The following is a 19,147-nucleotide window of genomic DNA, read 5'->3' as shown; positions in this document are numbered from 1 at the left end:
TATGCACATACACACGTACACACAGATCCACATACATACTCAGTATACAAAGCCCACATATTCATACTGTACATGCGTGGAGTCATATAAACAGGCATGGTGACACTATATACCAATGTGTCAAACGCCCATTCCATATTTACACTCACACACAAACTCACTTTCCTTTGATGCTAGTAATTATGGCCAATGATTGCATTTGGAGAGAGTTTGGGGTGTTAGCTAGCGGGGACTGGATCATCCACCCCTTTTGTCTGTTGTCTCCTGAGTCAGGGCTCGGTGCCTGATGAGGACCAGGGCTCAGTTTATGACAGGGGTCGAGGCTCAGCCAGTCACTGGGGCTGGGGCTCAGGCCGCCTCCTGCTCCCCCTAAGAGGGCCATGTTCCTGGGCCAGCGTGGCGGCACCGGGCCTGAGAGGTGACTGCACCAGCCCTGACCGTGAGCATTCTCTCCGTCCTGGGCCCGGCCGGGCCTGGCTGGAGTGATGAGAGGAACCCACTGGGGGCAGAGCTCCGTCCAGAGATCTCTTGCCATTCAACGCCCCACAGCTGCCCAACCCAAGGTCTTGCCGTGGTTGGCATCCAGGGCAGGCTACGTGGCAGCCCCACTGCCCAAGTGGGGTAAGGCACTTTGGCACAGGCCATGTTTGCAGGGAAAACACTTGCAACCACAAGCAAACCTGTCCCTCCCCGCATCCTCCCCAGGAGGCCCTGCACACCAGGGAGCCTATAAGGCGGCTTCCATACCTGCCCGGGGCAGAGGAGGGCTTGCCTGGGGCTGGCAGGCCACTTGTCCCAGGAACTGCCCGAGGTAGGACTCTGGGTGGACTGGCACTCTTCCAAGGAGGAACCTCGACTTCTCCATCTGTTCAATGGGGGCACTACTTTCATCTGCCTTCTGCAGAAGGGCCCGTCCCTGCTCTGGCGATGGCCCGTCTCTGGGGACCCAGAGCAGTGGTCCCTCAGCCCGCCTAGCTTCCTCTCCCCGAATTGGACACAGATCTGCCCACTTGGCTGGGCTGGGGTTGGGAGGGCCAGGAGGGTGGTGAAGAGGCCCACTTTCTGGACAAGATGGGACAGGAGCCACCCCAGGTCCTCCCTGGCTGGGGTTGGACAGCTGGGCCCCAGAATGGGCTGTCACACTGGCATCAGGTGACGCAGCCCTGGGCCCCAGGGTGGTGGCCTGGGCTTCAGTCGCCCCATCTGTGAGTCTCCCATCCTCCTCGGCATGGCTTGGGCCCTGCACCACCCCATTCTTCTGTGTGGCTGTAGGCAAGGCCATGTCTTCTCTGGGCCTAGGGGCCATTTCCAAACCAGGTCCCTCGTGCTTCCTGACAAAGCAGGCTGGGGAAGGTGATTCTTCCAGCGCAGAGACGCAAGCCTGTGTGAGGGGCCCAGGGTAGGGCTGGGAGTGGGATCTGGACGCGCTCCCTGATGCTTGTCCCCACCCAGCCCGCAGATTTTTGGGGGCAGTGACCAGGACAAGGACTGCCATGGCGCAGGCGTGCAGGCTGGGCCTGCTGCTGGCGCTGCTGTTGCCCGTGGCGGGCGCCTCCTTGCCGAGCACCGTGGTCAGACTCAACAAGGCGATGCTGAGCTACGGTAAGAGATGTGCCCCTGGGCTGTCCCATGTGTGTCTGCCACGAGCATGTGCGAGCGAGTCCCTGTCAGCATGTATGCACAATTCTAAGTGTGTGCATGTGCCTGTGAATGAAAGGAGCCACATGCTAACCTGACAAGCTCAGGGGAGGACTGTGTGGCAGTCTTGCAAACTCAGAGACCTAAAATAACCACAAAATGGTTTGAAAATTAAATATTCAACAAACAGGTTATAGAGGGTGGTCATGTTCTCTGCTGATATTTTCCCTGACAAAGATCAACTTAGATCTTTTTTACCAAGCCTGTTGTCTTTTTGCCTCTAAGATAACATATCTGTGAGATGTCTGGTTAACTTGTAACTTCCCTTTTTTCTGGAGCCCCTGGAGCACAACCAAATGTGGTGGGCGCCAGGACAGATGCCTCAAATTCCTTCGTTATCATGTTAATTGTTCCTGCACTCACCTAAGTATGTGTCCATCATTTTACTTTTTATCCAATCCCAGGGGTTTCCCACCGCTTTGCTTTATCCCACCTCCTTACTCCATCACCAATGAATTTCATGTAACCCACCTATGTCTCTCCTCTGATTGCAATGTATAAATACAGATGCAACCCGCCATTCTTCGGAGCATTCTCTCTGCTTCCCAGCGTATGTCGACAGTTTGGCTCAAATAAACTCACAAATTTTTTTTTTTACAGGTTTTAATGTTTTTTTTTCATTAACATTCCTATGAACTCAAAAGCCCCTGAGGACCCGGATCTTATCTGCCACTGTGTCCCTGGCTCCCAGTTTCTGACACAGCACTTCTCAACCAATGTTATGTGAATGTCCTGCCCCATATGCAAATGTGCTGTGTGATTGTGCTCACGGGCCTAAGTGGGGTAGGCATGGGTCAGTTTGGCAATGTTTGCTTGTGTGTGTCTGTGTGTAAGTTTGAAAATTCATGGAGATGTATCCACATATGTACTCGAGTGTTGGGTGGGTGCCTAACCATGGGCATGTGTGCAAGTGCCATGGTGCAGGGAGGTGTGAGTGGCTGCATGCCATAAGTGTGCATGGGGGTGTCTGTGTGTGCATGCGTGCTGGGGGAGGCATATCAACACGGCACTGGGAGAGCGTCTGGAGTTAGATCCCTGCTGGGCTCACAGTGAGAGCTATCCCCTCACCCGGCCCAACCTAGGCCTCTGTCCTATGACCCCATCCCCTGGGGAAGGCACAGTGAGGAAACCAAGGCCCAGGGAGGGACCAACGCTGTCCCCCAGCTGCCCCCGGGAGGCTTCCGAGGTCTGGAAGCTGGGTGAGGGGTGAGATCAGAAGCTGCTTCTCCTGAGGCCGGACTACGGGGTGAGGGACGCAGGCCAGAGAGTCAGAATGACGGTCAGTGGCCCCTGCCACGAAGCAGGAGGCAGCAGCTCAGGGAAGCAGCAGGGTCCCTGGTGCAGACACAGCCTTTCAGCACCTTGGATCTGGGCAGACAGGCAGGTGACGAAAGGGGTCAGTGATCCGTTACAGTGTGACTGGCACGCGGTCCCAGGCACGGATGCCTGCGGGCGGGGACATGAGGCCCCTGCCCCCCGCCGGCCACCTTCTCCCCACCTCGCCCATGGGAGCTCCTTTGTCCAGAGCCTGCAGGTGCACCTGCCTGAGTTTGTTCTGGGCGGAAGTCTGGCAGGAGGCCGGTGCCCTACACACCTGTCCACAGCCAGGCCGTGTGGCTTCATATCAGGGTCCTCCATCTCCTGCCAAAACCCTAGAGGTCAAGAACGCATTGTAGAGGAAGCCCAGAGGCCTGCCACAGAGGGTCAGGCTGGAGAGTGGGGCATGGGGGACCTAGAGACCACGGCCTTTATGCTCGGGTCTGGGGAAACCGAGGCCCAGAGGTCCAGGGACTCCTCCAGGCCCCACAGTGAGTCTGAGCCGAGTTCGGGCTTCTCAACCCTTCATTTGATGGTGCTCTCTCGCAGCTCCACCCCCTCTTTTAATTCCAGCCACATTTAGTCAGCACCGCCCCCGCCCAGCAGTACAGGTGGGTGAGGAAACCCAGGGCTTTGGGGGCCAGGGGTTTTGGCCCTGATCTGACTTCTCCTCGCCAGGTGTCCTCACCTCTGGGTAAAACGGGCATCATACCTACGGCACAGAGCTGTGAGGAACAGCCTGGCACAAAGGGGGCGCTATAGAATGGCAGCCACTGCTATCCCCCAAAATGCACAGCAACGGGGAGAGCTACCATTAATTGTGTGCCGAGTCACCACAAGGACCCTGTGGGATGGGCACCATTATAATCACTGCACACTTAAAGGCAAGGACTCTGAGGCACAGAGCAGCCACACAGAGAGCAGCAGAGCTGAGATTGGCACCCAGAACCCGAGGGACTCCAGAGTTCTAAGCCTCCAGCCCCCAGAGCTCCCCGCCCCTGTGTGATTGAGAGGCCCCTTGGTTTGGGGCCCCAACAGAGTCTTGTAAAAGGGCAAAGGACGTTACTGTTTCTGAGGAGCAGCGTAGAACAAGTGGGATTTGGAGAGACAGAGAGAGGGGGAAAGGCAGGCCCTCCGGGGCTGGTGTGAGAATTCCGCCCGAGGAGGGCTCCTGGGGAGTCAGCCGGCCCCCGACCACCCACCCCGTGACAAGCCTTCCCCTTCCAGCCTCTGAGGCCTCTTCGTTCAGGCCTCAGGGTGGATGGTGGGTGGTGTGGGCTCCCCATGGGGCTCCGGAGAGCAGCCTAACCTCGCCTTGCTCTGGCCTCACAGTGTCCGAAATGGGGAGAGCCCCCCTCCAGCGGGCCCTGCAGGTCACTGTCCCGCATTTCCTGGACCGGAGTGGAGAGGTGCTCCAGCCCACCAGGTGAGTGCTCCCGCCCTCGGATAAGGTACACCCACCACGAGGCGAGCAGTCCCACCCGGCAGGCACGTGCTCTCACCACTGGGAACTCCAGCCTCCTAGTCCAGTGGTCGGCAAACTCGTTAGTCAACAGAGACCAATAGCAACAATACATAACGAGTGGAATTTCTTTGGAGAGCCACATTTTTAAAACTCAAACTTCTTCTAATGCCACTTCCTCAAAATAGACTCACCCAGGCCGTGGTGTTTTGTGGAAGAGCCACACTCAAGGGGCCAAAGAGCCGCATGTGGCTCATGAGCCGCAGTTTGCCGACCACTGGACTAGTCTACAGGGAGTGCTTCCCTCTCCAGGCTAGATACCCCTCTCCACTAGGTGAGTGGTCCCAGGGAGACTTGGGAGATGGACCCCCGGTGGAGACACAGGGGACTCGTGTCCCTGCATTGGTAGACTTCTGCCACTAGGAGCCAAGACTGGGTCCCCAGAGCAGGCAGGACTCTTGGCTACTTCCTCCGAGAGCTAGGCACTGACTGCAGGGCACAGGCCTGAGCCCGCGTTACCTCCACACCCCCTTGTGGTGCCTAGAGACTCACTGACAGAGACAGGGAGGGGCTGGGCCCCTGGACCCCGTCCATGTAGGCGCACAGACTCACTCTCGCCAGATTCTCAAGAGAAGTTATGAAATCTATCAACCTTTGAGTGATGGCAGCTAATTAAACATTTTAAGACTTTAAAACACGGGTGGGTAAAAAAGCCGCTGGAGAGAGCCCCAGTGTGAGGCCCTGAGACTGGGTAGTAATGGGAGAACTGGGCACGACATCGATACCCCAAATCAGGATTCCTCCGTGACGTGTATTCTGGCCACACCCCAGACAGCGCTGCTGTTTAAGTACAAGGCTGAGGGTCCTTGTTTGTAATGTGGGAACACTCCCTGGGCGTTGTCAAGTGAGAAGAAGCAGGTGCTAGGTCAGCCTGTGGCCTAAGGATGGAGGGATGTTACCCATGTGCTCATAGTGAGAGTTTTTGAGGGTGGAGTTTTGATGTGACTTTTAAAATTTATACTATTTGTAGTGTCTGAATCACCTGCCCCTCACTCCCATGCAGGGGAAAAATGACTTTCATTTAGAAAAAGAGAGAGATTGTAGGCTAGTTGAAAAGTGCTTAGCAATCAGAACAGATAGCTTTGAAGGGAGCGTGTTTTCCATTGCTCCCAGCCTATGTGGTTGACTGGAATGGTACCCGGGGAGTTCTGCCTCCTGTGGACCTTGAAGTCTTTCTTTCCCCACCTTCCCAGCTTTCTAGACCTCAGTCAGACACTAAAATCCCTCCAACTGAGAGATCATCTCACCCAATTCCTGTCCAGGGCTAGGGTCCTCTCTGCCTCTTCTTCTTACAACCGGGCTGCCCATCCACGGCTTGCATGCCCCTAAGATGGAGGACTCCCTGCCTATCCCTCCCCCCATGCTTCCAAAGGCGTTCTTTATAACACGGACAGTGTGGGTACGGATATGGCGCGGGGTACCCACCCCAGAGTCCATTCCACAGATTCATGGGAACTGCCTTGTCACCTCCACTCCTACCCTGCAGGGTCCAGATTCTGGACGTCCAGGTGAGCCGCCTTCTGCTGAAATTCGTTGATGATTTCGGGGTACGCTTGTTCGCAGCGGCCAATTTCACTATCAAGGTCTTTCGGTGAGCGAGTCTCCTCATTTTGGGGGGCAGGGAGGGAGGATTTTCAGGGACAATCTGAGTCATTTCACTTTTCCAGCCCTCAGTTTCTCCTCTGTAAAATGGGATGCATCTTCACAGCAAGACTATGAGGGTTGCAGTGAAGGGATTCGTTGCTCTAATGAAAATTACACCTCCCTTTCACAGTGCAAGGCACCTGCTAGGTGCTCAATAAACATAACTATTAGAATTATTTCTGTGCAGCAGTCACTTCCCATTCATTTAAGTTTCACACTATGAGCTGGGCCTTCAGAGAGATCTCTTACTGGTATTTCTAACGCCTCTGTCCCGATACTGCCATTTTTTTAGGCTCCCTGTGGGCCAGGCTGCAGGAGGGTGTTTTCATATGACTGCCTCCTGGGAAACTCAGCACAGCCCTGCGAAACCGGTGCCCCCAGTCTTGCGCCCACTTTGCAGAGGAGGAAACTGAGGCTCGGCATGGGGAATGGCTGGCCCAGGGTCTTGTGGTGAGAGTTATGGGGGACCAGAGTTCGTACCTATCATACCTCAGGTATAGGTGTCACCTGAGTAACGTATGTGACCCTGGGTGGAGTTTGGGGCGCTCAGGTGGGGTCATTTTGTGCTGAGTTGGTGGCGGGGGGCAGGCTTGGTCCCTGGCTTTATAGGATCTCACATTGGTCAACGGGGGCTCTGCTGGGCGGTGCTGCTGGGGCTCAGGAATGGCGTCTCCGCAGGGTCCCGGAGCCCCTGGAGCTGGTCCTGCCCGTGGTACTGCTGGCTGATGCCCGTGTGGACCAGGGCTCCATCGGGACCCCCGTGGTCAGCGTCTCCTCCTGCTTCTCACTCTTCAACAACGCCATTGTGTTAGACGGCGGTCACAGGTGGGTGCCTGGGCTGCGGCCATTTCTTGAGCTTCCTGCTCAAGCCTTCACTCAATCGCCACCACGGGCCTAGAGAGCTCCAGTGTCACGCCTGCTTTATGGCTGAGCACAGAGCCTCAGAGACGGGGGAGGACTTGCCGAGGTCACACTGTGAGAATGCAGCTCCCGCCCGCGTCCGCTCCGCCTCCTGGCCCTGCACCATGCGACAGTGCACACACACACATACTATAGTTGGAAGGATTCTGGGCTGGTGCCTCTTTTGGGGACTGCAGAGGGCTGCCCCTCCTGCAGAGGCGGGGAGCCTGAGGCTCAGGGGGGCTGGCTCCTGCCCAGCTCTCACCTGTCCTCACCTACAGCTCGCACCAGCTCCCGCCTCCTGAGCGCCTCCTGTGTGCTGGGTCGGGTCCAGGCCCTTCTGTCTCACATCAGTCCCACCAGGAGGGTGCCAGTATTGCCCTCCTTTTGCAGAATGACAAACTGAGGCACAGAGCAGTTAAGTGACTTGCCTCAGATCACACAGCTGGCAAACCGTGGTGTTCAACCCCCCACAGGCTGACTAACCTACTGCATGGGAACCCCCTGCATTACGCCTGCACCTTCCCACGCGTGGGCAGGGCTCACTGCGGGGGCTGAGCTTTTCCCGAGAGGAGCTGGGTGTAAATTCACTCATGCTTGGGTCCCGTGATCACCGTGGGGAACTCACATCCCTCCCCAGGCCTCACGGGTGTGGCTGTTCACGGAAACCCCGAGGCTGATGGCATTAAAAGCACAGACGCCATTCTCCCACCTCCCCCAGGGGCACTGGAGTGAATTTGGGCTGCAGCTTGGAGCAACATCTTAGCAGGTTTCCCAGGAATCCCTGTGGAGACACATCACCTCAGACCCACCTCTCGTTGTTCAGAGGGGATGGCCCAGAGCCAGGAGGGGGCTTTCTGAACGTGCTGCAGAGAACTGGAGCCCCAGCAGGCAGCCGCCCCCTGCACTGGGCTCCGAGGGGACACGGCGGGGCCCAGCTTTCCCAACGCCCTGTCTCTCCCCCAAACATAGCCTCCTTTTCTCATCTCAAACCTCGAGCCACTTCCAAACCTTGAGACCAACGACCTCATCTTTGAGGCTCAGATTCCTCATCTCTGGAGGCAATTGTGCCAGCACTGTGTCCAGCCACTGGCAGGTGTGGAGTGGGAATCACTGGCCCCGACCGAGGGGAGAGGCTCCGCTCCCAGACGGTGGCTCTGCCGAAAGAGACAGGCCCAAGGGCACTGGCCCGGAGCTCAGGGGCCTTGTCTGTGTCTCTTCCTTAGTGTGGCCCCTGCGCTGCTGGTTCGGGTGCAGAAACATATCAGAGCCGTCCTGCGCAACAAGGTAAAGCACTCCTGGCGGATCTCTGGGGAAGGAACGCATCGCTGACCTCAGCAGTTCTGTGAATGCAGGGGGAGGCAGGCACGGGGGAGGCAGGCACAGGGGGGCAGGCACAGGGGAGGCAGGCACAGGGGGGATGCAGGCACAGGGAGGGCAGGCACAGGGAGAGGCAGGCACAGGGGGAGGCAGGCTCAGGGGGAGGCAGGCACGGGGGGGGGGGGTGCAGGCACAGGGAGAGGCAGGCACGGGGGGGGGCAGGCACAGGGGGAGGCAGGCACAGGGGAGGCAGGCACAGGGGGAGGCAGGCACGGGGGGGGGGGCAGGCACAGGGGAGGCAGGCACAAGGGGAGGCAGGCACAGGGGGGGCAGGCACAGGGGGGGCAGGCACAGGGGGGGCAGGCACAGGGGGGGCAGGTACAGGGGAGGCAGACACAGGGGGGCAGGCACAGGGGGGCAGACACAGGGGGTCAGACACAGGGGGCAGGCACAGGGAAGGCCGGCCCAGGGGTGGGGAGGCCCAGCGGGGAGCCAGGCACCGGGGGAGGCAGCATGAGGGGGGATTGCAGTGGTTGCTGCTTTATTTTTCTTCACAAGGCCCTGAGGGGGCTCCTGGACTTTCCCCATGAAAGTAGGAAAGAGATGTCCAGGACAGAGATGGGGAAGCCCAAAAAGGGTGGGTTTGAGGGTGCAGGCGAAGGAGGCTCACTCTCTGGGCCAGCCCCAATTTCATGGGAGAGGGAGGGATGGGGGCCACGTGGCTGTGAAAATGAGGATGGACAAGGGCGTGGCCTGGGTTCGAATTCCTCTTCCCTCAGCTGTGATTCCTGGACAAGCTGCCTAACCTCCCTCTGCCCCGATCCCACACCTGCAGGGCAGAGAGGGGCTGGCTGTGGGGTTAAGTGCAGTAACACCCACGGAGAAGCTGGGACAGTCTGGGCGGGGTGAGTGAGGCTGTCACGGTTACTGTTCTAGCTCTTGTCAGGAGCTGCCTGTGGCCACTGCTGCCAGAGAGCCGGTGCTCCGTCTCTCCCTTCCTGCCCCATCCCGCCTCCTTCAGAGGCAGGAGCAGACTAAACTAAACCCTGTGTGCCCTCCCCCCATCTCGCAGATGAGAAAACCGAGGTTTGAGGGCAGAAGGAGGCACAGCCTGACTTGGCCCTCTCCTCTGCCTCCTGGCCATGCCTGGCCAGCCTGGCCAGCTCTAGCCGGGACCAGACAGTGACCACCCCCGGCCTTGCAGTCTCTCCTCTTCCCCACAATCTATCACAGGGACCCCAGCTTAACACACTTCTCTGGCTGCCCCCTATGCCCAGGAGGGCACTGGGCTCGCTGGCCTGCCTCCACCACGGGTAGCCCCTTCTACCCGCTGGTCCTCTGTGCAGCAGGCTCCCAGCCTCAAGTGCCCAGGCCCTGCTCTGGCCGCCTCTGCTGTATCCACAGTCCTGTTCTTTCCTCGATACCCAGGATCCCAGCTTCCCCTCTGACTCTCCGGTGCTCACAGGACGTGCCCGAAGAGGCCCCCCTGGTGGTGGAGGAAGGCAGGGATTCCAAGCCTTGGGGCCAGTTTGGGGAGACTTCCAGGCTGGGACCCTAGATCCTCCCGCCTTGTCTCCTGCAGCCCTGAGTGCCCCCCTAACCCCGGCTCCTCTGTGTTGTTGCAGATGTGTCTGAGCGTCTCCAACCTCGTGCAGGGCCTCAATGTCCACCTGGGAACTTTAATTGGTAAGACCTGGGGGTCCAGGGGGAGGAAGGGGGGCATCTGAGACCCTCTGAGGCCCTTATCACCCATCAAGATCCCCCTCTGGGTTAGGGTAGACTGTTGGGAGGTCAATTGTAGGATGACTGAACTATTATTATTATTATTATTATTACTGATATTATTTTAAATATATTTTTATTGATTTCATAGAGGAAGGAAGAGGGAAAGAGAGACAGAAATATTAATGATGCAAGAGAATCATTGGTCAGCTGCCTCCTGCATGCCCCCTACAGGGGATCGAGCCCACAACCTGGGCACATGCTCTGACGGGGAATCAAACCGTGACCTCCTGGTTCATAGGTTGATGCTCAACCACTAAGCCATGCTGAGGGCCAGGCTGACTGAACAATTATTGATGGAATTTGGGGGAATCTTAAAAATTCTAGGATGTCTTTGAATGTTTAGTGCGTGTGTGTGTGTGTGTGTGTGTGTGTGTGTGTGTGTGTATTTGCAGTGGCCTCCTCCCCAGTCTGGAGACGCAGAGGCCCCTGCTCCCTGGGTGTGCTCCCACATCTCCCACATGCTTTGCTGGACTCTCTACCTCTCCCCCTTCCAGGGCTCAGGGCCTTCTATTCCATTTCCTCCTGGACGTTCCACAGGGTCCTCCCTCTCAGCATGTGCTCAACAGAGCTCAGGCTCTCTGCTCCCAAGTGCCCCTCTCCTGTCCCCCCTCAGGGGCCACCACCGTCCAGAGTCACAGCTCCCTCTCTCCACTTTCCGAGGGGCTTGTCCCACCTCCGGTTTTCCCACGGGTCCTCATTACTAGGAAGTACTAGGAGCGCACCAGCAGAGACCCCAGGACCAGAGCCTGAGAGGAGGATTTTGGTGGAAGTGGCTCACTGGGGCCGTTCAGGAGAGCTGGTCGGGGAGGGGAGCAGTCAGACAAAGGGGGTGTGCGGTTAATGAGAGGCCTGCCCTGGGGGAGCTCCTGACACTGAGCAGCACACCTCTAACATCCTCCCCGAGTGTCTGCCAACGCCCACCAGTCATAGGTCTCTTCCCTTCCCCCCCTCACCCCCCCCCCCCACGCCTTCCACACCCTCAGACGAAGTCCCAGGTGCTGGTAGCCACAAAGCTCAGAAAGGTGGCCACAGGTCACCTTAAGCAAGGCTCCATCAGGACTTCATCTTACAATCTGAAACTAAAAGCTATGAAAGCAGGCCAGCCTCATTTTCTTTTTAGCAGTTTGAATATTTATCAACACTTAAGAATGATCTGGCAATAACCTGCCTGCCCATCTCTACACAGATCAAGGGATGCATTCTTGTTGACAGGTTCTCAGTGAGCCCTGGGCACAATCCAGGGCTACCTCTGTCCACCCCTCGCCCCTGCTCCCCTCCGCCCTCCGCCCTCCGCCCTCCGCCTCCCGCCTCTGCCCTGCCTCTTTGAAAGCTGCTCCTGTCTGAAGCACACAGCAAATCCTGCCCGATGGCTTTGCCTGGGATTCCGGTGTTCCTCCTATGCTGCCGTCACGGACTGCGGGATCCAGAGCTGGTGACTGTTGGCAGCTGCCCTTGGCTATTGGTCTGCTTTGCCTTTGGGACAGGGGTTTGCATCTAACACGGCCCTGGGGCCGGTACTGTGCCTTTCGAGTGCCTGGAGGAGGCAGTGTGATTAGGGGGAGAGAGTGTAGCTTTGGAGTTGGATGGACCTGGTATACAATCCTGGACACAGTTGAACTCACCAACCTGTGTGTGTGTGTGTGTGTGTGTGTGTGTGTGTGTGTGTGTGTGTATGTGTGAGAAATGGGCTCCTAGCCTTACAGTGCTGTGGAGAGGACAGAACGAGAGAGTGTAAGTCTAATGTCTGGACCTTGGTAAATGTGAATTCTCTTTTCCCGTGGCCCCCTATTGCCTTTGGCAAGGGGAGTTTGTACCTAGTGTGACCCATCTCTTTCCTTCCACTTTGGGGACTTCAGTCTTCCATTGATTGGGAGAGTGGAAAAGAAAACTGTTAGAATTGTGTCTAAGCTAAGAATCAACAGGTGGTGAGCGGCCGAATCCTGGGTGTGTGCACTTTGCAACGTTAGTTTGCTTACTCAGGGGCCTTTCCCACCGCTTTTGTTCCCTGGCCTGGGTCTGGCTGGACAAGGTAGCCAGGTGGTTGGGTTTTCTGGACAGATGAGGTTAAGTGTGCCGTCTGTTCTCCTTCATGCCGGTTTCATTCAGGCCTGAAGCCTGTGGGGCCCGAGTCCCAGATCCGCTACTTCATGGTCAGTAAGCCCGTCATCACCAAGGACTACATTGCCTTGGATATCAACGTAAGTGCCTCCTTGTCATCCCTGAGCCGAGGCTGGTTGCCTCTGGAGTCCTTGGTGTTCTGGAAGGTTCCTAAAAGAGCAGGGAAGTGGAGGAGAGAAGGCCTGGAATGGCATTCCCCATGTGCACAGGACACATGGCGTCCTGGGCTGGGTGGCATCTCAGAGCCGGGTTCTGTGATGGAGCCTCTCACCGCCCTGCTGACGCCCCCCAGCTTTTTCCTTCTCTCCCCACCCCCATAGGCTGTTCTCTTCCTTCTGGGCAAGCCCATCGTCCTGCCCGTGAATGCCACCCGCTTCACGCTGCCAGAGCCCGTGGGCACCACTGGTGCCATGGCAACCGTGGGCCTCTCCCAGGACCTGTTTGACTCTGCCCTCCTGCTGCTGCAGAAGGCTGGTTCCCTCAACATGGACATCACAGGACAGCTGGTGAGGGCCAACCTGCTGCTGGGGCATGTGGGGAGGTGTGCCCCTGTGGTCCAGCCTGGGGAGACCCCCACAGAGGCCAAAGCATGGATGGTGAGGTGGCTGGAGCTTTGGGGCCGGAGGGAGGCTGTTAGAAGGTTAAATGAGGGTTGAGGGGAGGCAAGACATGGGCTAGCCTGGGGAGCTGCCACCCTCAAAGCTGTCACGCGTGGGGGGCTGATTTCAGAACTCGGATGACAACCTGCTGACCACCTCTGTGCTGGGCCGGATCATCCCCGAGGTTGGTAACACTTCTGGTCATTTTGGGGGTCAAGACTCAGGACTGGGCTGGGGGACTCTCTAGGCTGTGGGATCTCTGCTGGCTCCTATCTATCCCAAGTGGGGTTCAGCTGCGCCCCCTCCATCTCAGGCATGGCCCCTCCTGCTCAGACACCATGCTCTTTCCTTCTCTATGGAGGAATGCCCACGCAATGTCCCTGCTTGTGATGTTCTTTCTGCTTCCATTTCCTTACCCATTTTTAGAACCACGCTAAGGAATTAGCTCCTGGAGGAGGACCGAGCTCCTTGAGCTTCCATGGCTCCCTCCCTCCCTTCCCTCCCCTCCCTCCTGGCACAGGCGGCACAGGCCCTGTCTCTCTTCATGCTTATTATCCCATCAGACTCACATCCCTGAGGGCAGGGGCCTCGGATGGTCCCGCCCCTGTGCACCAGTAATGTACAGACGACGGCTTGATCAGCATCAGAGGGATGAGGAGTGGAGAGCCCACCCAGCCTTTGCTGCCAGGTGGCCTCCTCTCTCCCTCTCTCCCCGCTCTCCTCCCAGGTGGCCCGTCAGTTCCCTGAGCCCATGCCTGTGGTGCTCAAGGTGAGGCTGGGGGGCACGCCCGTGGCCACGCTCCACACCAACAACGCCACCCTGCGGCTGCAGCCCTTGGTGGAGGTCCTGGCCTCGGCCTCCAACTCGGCTTTCCGCTCCCTTTTCTCCCTCGACGTGGTGAGTGAGGTGGGCTGGGTGGGGCTGGCAGGGAGGGTATTGATTGTCAGGTTGTCAGGGAGACCTCACTTCCTGCCCCAGGCTCCTCATTTGCTCTGCTCTGTCCACACTGGCCTCCTTGTTGTTCTTTCCATGTTCCAGAATATTTCTGCCTCAGGACCTTTGCACGGGCCATGCCCTGTGCCTAGGATACTCTTTCCCTGGCTCTCACTAGGCCTGGCTTCTCTTCTTTCAGGTTTCAGCCTAAACGTTGTAGCCTTCCTCTAGGACCTAGGGTCTAGGTGGCCTTTCGGGACCATCCTGAGAAAGATGGCCCCTATCAGCCTGCTGCATGTCACCACTCTGCCTGCATGGCACCCACTGCTCTCTGAAGGGATTCCATCTGGTTGCTTTGGTTATTGTTCACCGCTGGCCAGGGAAGTGGGGGACCTGAATGAGTGGGGGCATGGGTGGGAGGTGGGGTCACTGGTGGCCCGCTGAAAGGTCTCCCTTGGTCCTGTTCCCTTTGACCCTGCTCTCCCCACTCACCCAGGCAGTAAACCTAAGCCTCCAGCTCTCCGTGGACAAGGTGAAGCTTCAGGGGACCACATCTGTGTTGGGGTAAGTGAGGCCTCCTGGGCCCAGCAACCTCAGTGTGTTCTTCTGGGCTCACAGCTACCCAACACAGAGCCTCGATGTGGCAGTCATGGTACTGGGGTGGTGGGCACCAGGCCCCTTCCTTAGCCCTCCTGCTTCCCTTTCAGGGAAGTCAAGCTCACTGTGGCCTCCTCCAACGTGGGGTTCATTGATGTAAGTATGGCACCGGGGTCTCCAGAGTGGGGCAGGCCGTGAGCCTGGAAAAGGGGTACATGTATTTGTGTGCTTGTGCACGCATGCACCTGTGTGTGCCACCGTCACCAGGCTTCCTCCTGGGGTGCTTGGTGACAGTGGTCAGTCAGAGTCCACCCATCGGCAGTATTTCCCATGGTGCTTGTCAGCAGGTCAGCTGGTCAGTCAGCCTTGGTTCTTCGGTGGGGTCAGTGTCAGTCAGTTGGCCTGCCTGTCATTCTGCCTGGTGGTCGATGACCTCTCAGCCCAGGAATCACTGAAACCATAGTAATCTGGACAAGCCAACATCTGAGGTGCTAGTTGCTTCGTCCGTCACGTGACATGGCTTTGTCCCTTGGCCTGCAAGGCTCTATGCTCCATCAGCCTATCTATCGGTCAGTCCATCTGTCTGCCAGTCAGCACCAACAGGGCAGCCAGTCACCATGAGTGAGTGTCAGTCAGTCAGGCGCTTCTCTCTCAGCCTCCTCTCAGGCTGGTGGTTCCTGGGTGCCTAGTGCTCAGAAGGCTGACCTGAGCATGGGGGTAGCTGGGCTCTGCCTGAAGCCAGGACAAGGGTGACCTGCCCTCCTCCCTCCCCCTGTGCCTCTGCCATCTGTGTGCTCATTGGTGTGTTCATGTGTGTACTGCCTGTCTATCTTTCCCGGACCCTTGCTGGGGTGGACCTATGGTCCCCCACTTCCCTGGCTCCGCGGCTGCAGACGGATCAGATACAGGCACTCGTGGGCAACGTGTTTGAGAAGCCCCTGCTGGACCACCTCAATGGTGAGCCCTGCCCTCCCCTTCGCGTGGCCCCTTTAGACCCCTCTTGTCAAAACCCACGGCAGGCTCCCTCCCGCCCCTTCCACCTCCCAGGCTCAGAGGGTGGCTCTGGAGTCCAGCTGGCTCTGTGCACCTCTTGGCTCTGCTGTTTAGCAGCTGTGTGATCCTAGCTAAATTCCTTTCCCTTCCTAAGACTCCATTTTCCCTTCTGTAAAGTGGGTGTAAACAGGAGGACCTCAGGGCAGACCTGGTTGCAGGCAGTGCTGTCACTGCCTTCCGGCTGACCTTGGCTTCTCTCTTCCTTCCTGTAGCTCTCTTGGGCATGGGGGTTGCCCTTCCCAACGTGGTCAACCTCCGCTACGTCAATCCTGAGGTCTTTGTCCACAAGGTGAGAGACGGTGGGTATGACCAGAGCGGGGAGGCTGGGCTTCGAGACACGGGGACCACCTCATTCCCTCTCTTCCCGCTAATGCAGAAAGTGGGATCTCAAGGTCAGCCAGGCCTGGGGGTGCCCCCTGCTTCTGCCATGATCACCCCATGAATCCTTAGCCACAATGAGATGGAAAATCCAGGATGTCAAGAGACACTGGAAGGTTTCACACACCCTTTAATCCTCCTCAAACATCATACGAGGCCACAGTCAGGGCCTTCCATTGCCATTGATTCTGTGCCCTGGGTGGCTCCAGCCCCTTTGGTGTCTGGGGAGGATGACAAAGGAGCTCCTTCTGGCTTTGTACATAAACCTCTGCAGGCTGGATGGGAGAAGGAACTCTGGAACCTTCTAAAATCACTTTCCTTGCCGAAACCGGTTTGGCTCAGTCGTAGAGCGTCGGTCTGCGGACTGAAAGGTCCAGGGTTCGATTCCGGTCAAGGGCATGTACATTGATTCCGGTCAAGGGCATGTACATTGGTTGCACACCCCCGTGTGCAAGAAGTAGCTGCTTGATGTTTCTCTCTCATCGACGTTTCTAGCTCTCTATCCCTCTCTCTTCCTCTCTGTGAAAAATCAATAAAATATATTTTAAAAAAATAAAATAAAAATAAAATAAAATCACTTTCGTTGATCAGAAATTGTGGGCCCAGAGTGAAACTGAATCAAAACAGCTGTCTGGGTGCTATCCCTCAGCTTCTTTCTGTTTCACCTGGAACATAAAAGTTTAATATCCCTCCTAATTCACTCAACAAGGCATGCATGGGACAGAAAGCTTAGCCAAGGTCCCTCAAGCCCAAAATCTGTATGTTATTCACTACCCTCCCCCCAAGTGAGACCCTCTCCAGAGAGGATATGCTTGTTGCTTAAGAACTACGATCCCCAGGCACACTCGTGTGAGCCACCTCCCTAAGAAGGAGCACAGAGAGCCAGGGCTACTAGTGGGGATTTCCCCAAGGTTTCTCCAAACAGGCATGGTCTGTGCTGACCCACAGATCCTGGCAGCTGGGTCTTAGATCAAAGGTCCCTAGACCAGCGCTGTTCAATAGAACTTCCTTCAAGGAGGGAACTCTGCACTGTCCAACACAGTGGCCACCATCAGCCACTGGGCTTATGCGGCTCTTGGGCACTCGAAATGTGGCGGGTACAACAGAGGAGCTGATTTTTACATTTTATTTAATTTTAATTAATTTAAATGTAATTACCCACATGTGGCTAATGGCTACCATATTGGACCACATCAGAGCTATAGATGGGTAGGGACTTGGTCTGGCTTGTTCTCTGCTGGGTCCCCCAGCACCCGACACAGGGCTTGGCTCACAGTAAGGGGCCTCCAAGACATTTCGTTGTAGAGAGCAGAGGACCTATGGGGAGGGCCTGGCTCTGCTGGGAGACTTAGATTTGGAGAAGATACTCAATGGTCTGGACTCCCAATCATAAGACAGAGATGGTGCTGACCATGCATGAGGGCTCTGTCCGCGTGGTCTCACAGCATCCTCAGAGTAGCACTTTTGAGGTGGGGGCTCTTAGTGACAGAGGAGAAAACTGAGCCCAGAGACACACAGTAAGAGTGACAGAGCGTGACCCCAGAGCCAGGCTGACGGGTAGCTGGGGGTCCTCTGACATGGCTCATGGTCTTCTCTGCCTTGCAGGGCTACGTGGTGATATCCAGCGGACTCTTCTACCAAAACTGAGGCAGGACCACCGGGAGGGTGGAGTGGGCCAGCTGTTTGCCCTGGGGACTCTCTGGCCTCAAGCCACTTAGGAAACCAAGGCAAAGCCACACCCAGTCCTCTCCAGCCAGCTGGATGGCCCAGGCTGGGTTGTTCAATCTCTGCTGCATGCCTGGTTCCCCTCCTTCCCTTCCTCCCATCCTGTCCCTCCCCCTCCTTTCTCCCCTCCCTCTTTCCTTACCCACCCGCTTCTTCTTCCTACCCCCTTCTTAGTGGGGAGCAAACTGCTTCTCCAGGCTGTACAGCCCCACCCCCTCTTGCATTAAACATCTTCCCTTGAGCTGCAACTTTCAACCGAGCCCAGAGAACTCTTTGCATAATGGGGGCCAGTTCTCTGCATGCAGTCCTGGGTCCTGTCTCTCCTTGGAGCCCCCAAAACTCCTCGAGAGAGGAAGAAGATCAGACCACATCTCTATTGACCTCGTCTGTGGACTCCATTACCTCCTGGCCCAGGGGAGCTCATATTTGGAACGAGGACCCTGGAGAGCAACGCAGATGACCTGGAAGTTTCGAATGCCACAGTGACACGTCAAACACTGGGCCCCCTCTACAGTGTCACATCCATCTTGCTGCTAGGACCTCATCAGAGCCCTGTGAGTCAGGCAGGCAGGGTGTGGAGACCCATGTCACAGATGCGGGAACGGAGGCCCAGTGAGGAAAGAAACGCACCCAGAGTCTCACCACTGGTGGCGGCTGGTCCCTAGGACTCTTCGATCTTCCTAGAACCCACACGTACAATGTCCAGCCCTCTCTTCCATTCACCAGCACCCCCACCTGGAGCTTGTCCTTGAGTTATGAGCCTCAGGTGACAGGGACTTCCTTGCCTTCTCATGTGGCTTCTCCACCTTTGGTTTACTCTGGTCATGAGAGTTTTTTTGTTTGTTTGTTTGTTTGTTTTTGTCTGAAGGAGGCAGGATCCACCTCCTGAGCCTGAGGCCTCACTGAACATATCTAAGTCCCTTTCCAGCTGAAAGTCTCTGATCAGATGTCCCAGGGCAGACGGAGGGAGACAAACACTAGCAACCAAAGCTGAGTGGTTTTCTCTCCAGCGACAAGCTAATCTCCTAGATACAGGGCTCACGCTTTATGTCTCCCCGGGGAGGAAAGGGTGCCCCAATTTCCACCATCAGGAAGCGAAATCATGGGTACTGTCTGACACTGGCCTCTCCCCCTGTATGCGTTATAGCCTCACCCCTGAAGTCTCAGTGTGAGACAGGCTGGGGGCTTGGACCGGCTCAGAGGTTTGGTGGGGAGGGGTGATGGGGATGGGGCTGAAGGAGTGGGAAGGGGCGGGCTGTGAAACACAACCTCATTATTTCGCTCAGGATAGCATGGCCTTTATTTCATTTGGTTGCTTGTTAATGAATGAATGTATCCTACTTTTAAAAAATATATATATTTTATTAATTTTTTTACAAAGAAGAAGGGAGAGAGTTAGAGAGTTAGAAACATCATTCAGCTGCCTTCTGCACACTCCCTACTGGAGATGTGCCCTCAACCAAGATACATGCCCTTGACCGGAATCGAACCTAGGACCCTTGAGTCTGCAGGCTGATACTCTATCCACTGAGCCAAGCCAGTTAGGGCTGACTCCTA

The 19,147-nt window shown here is 56.7% G+C and overlaps 1 protein-coding gene across 1 annotated transcript; it reads left to right on the top strand.

Moving 5' to 3' along the window:
• The first annotated feature begins 748 nt into the window (after positions 1-748).
• On the top strand, positions 749-17,896 carry BPIFB2 (BPI fold containing family B member 2). Its single transcript, XM_045574426.1, has 16 exons — positions 749-811; positions 1,453-1,602; positions 4,348-4,441; positions 6,024-6,128; positions 6,860-7,006; positions 8,308-8,368; positions 10,027-10,087; positions 12,293-12,384; positions 12,625-12,810; positions 13,034-13,087; positions 13,631-13,801; positions 14,334-14,401; positions 14,545-14,590; positions 15,328-15,391; positions 15,700-15,776; positions 17,471-17,896. Exons 2-16 carry the CDS (start codon positions 1,494-1,496, stop codon positions 17,510-17,512), a joined length of 1,377 nt encoding a protein of 458 aa, XP_045430382.1. The 5' UTR covers positions 749-811; positions 1,453-1,493; the 3' UTR covers positions 17,513-17,896.
• Positions 17,897-19,147: the final 1,251 nt, after the last annotated feature.

Source organism: Pipistrellus kuhlii, unplaced genomic scaffold (assembly GCF_014108245.1).
Source record: "Pipistrellus kuhlii isolate mPipKuh1 unplaced genomic scaffold, mPipKuh1.p scaffold_m20_p_6, whole genome shotgun sequence".
Lineage (NCBI taxonomy): Eukaryota > Metazoa > Chordata > Mammalia > Chiroptera > Vespertilionidae > Pipistrellus > Pipistrellus kuhlii.
The sequence above is the reverse complement of the archived record's forward strand: the minus strand, read 5'-3'. Positions and strand labels throughout refer to the sequence as shown.

What these genes read in the sequence shown, in the direction of transcription:
- BPIFB2 (XM_045574426.1), top strand. Translation starts at nt 1,494, where the DNA reads ATGGCGCAGGCGTGCAGGCTGGGCCTGCTGCTGGCGCTGCTGTTGCCC. An exon ending in TTCACTATCAAGGTCTTTCG is followed by an intron (nt 6,129 to 6,859) that starts GTGAGCGAGTCT and finishes GCGTCTCCGCAG; the next exon opens with GGTCCCGGAGCCCCTGGAGC. An exon ending in CTGAGGTCTTTGTCCACAAG is followed by an intron (nt 15,777 to 17,470) that starts GTGAGAGACGGT and finishes TCTGCCTTGCAG; the next exon opens with GGCTACGTGGTGATATCCAG.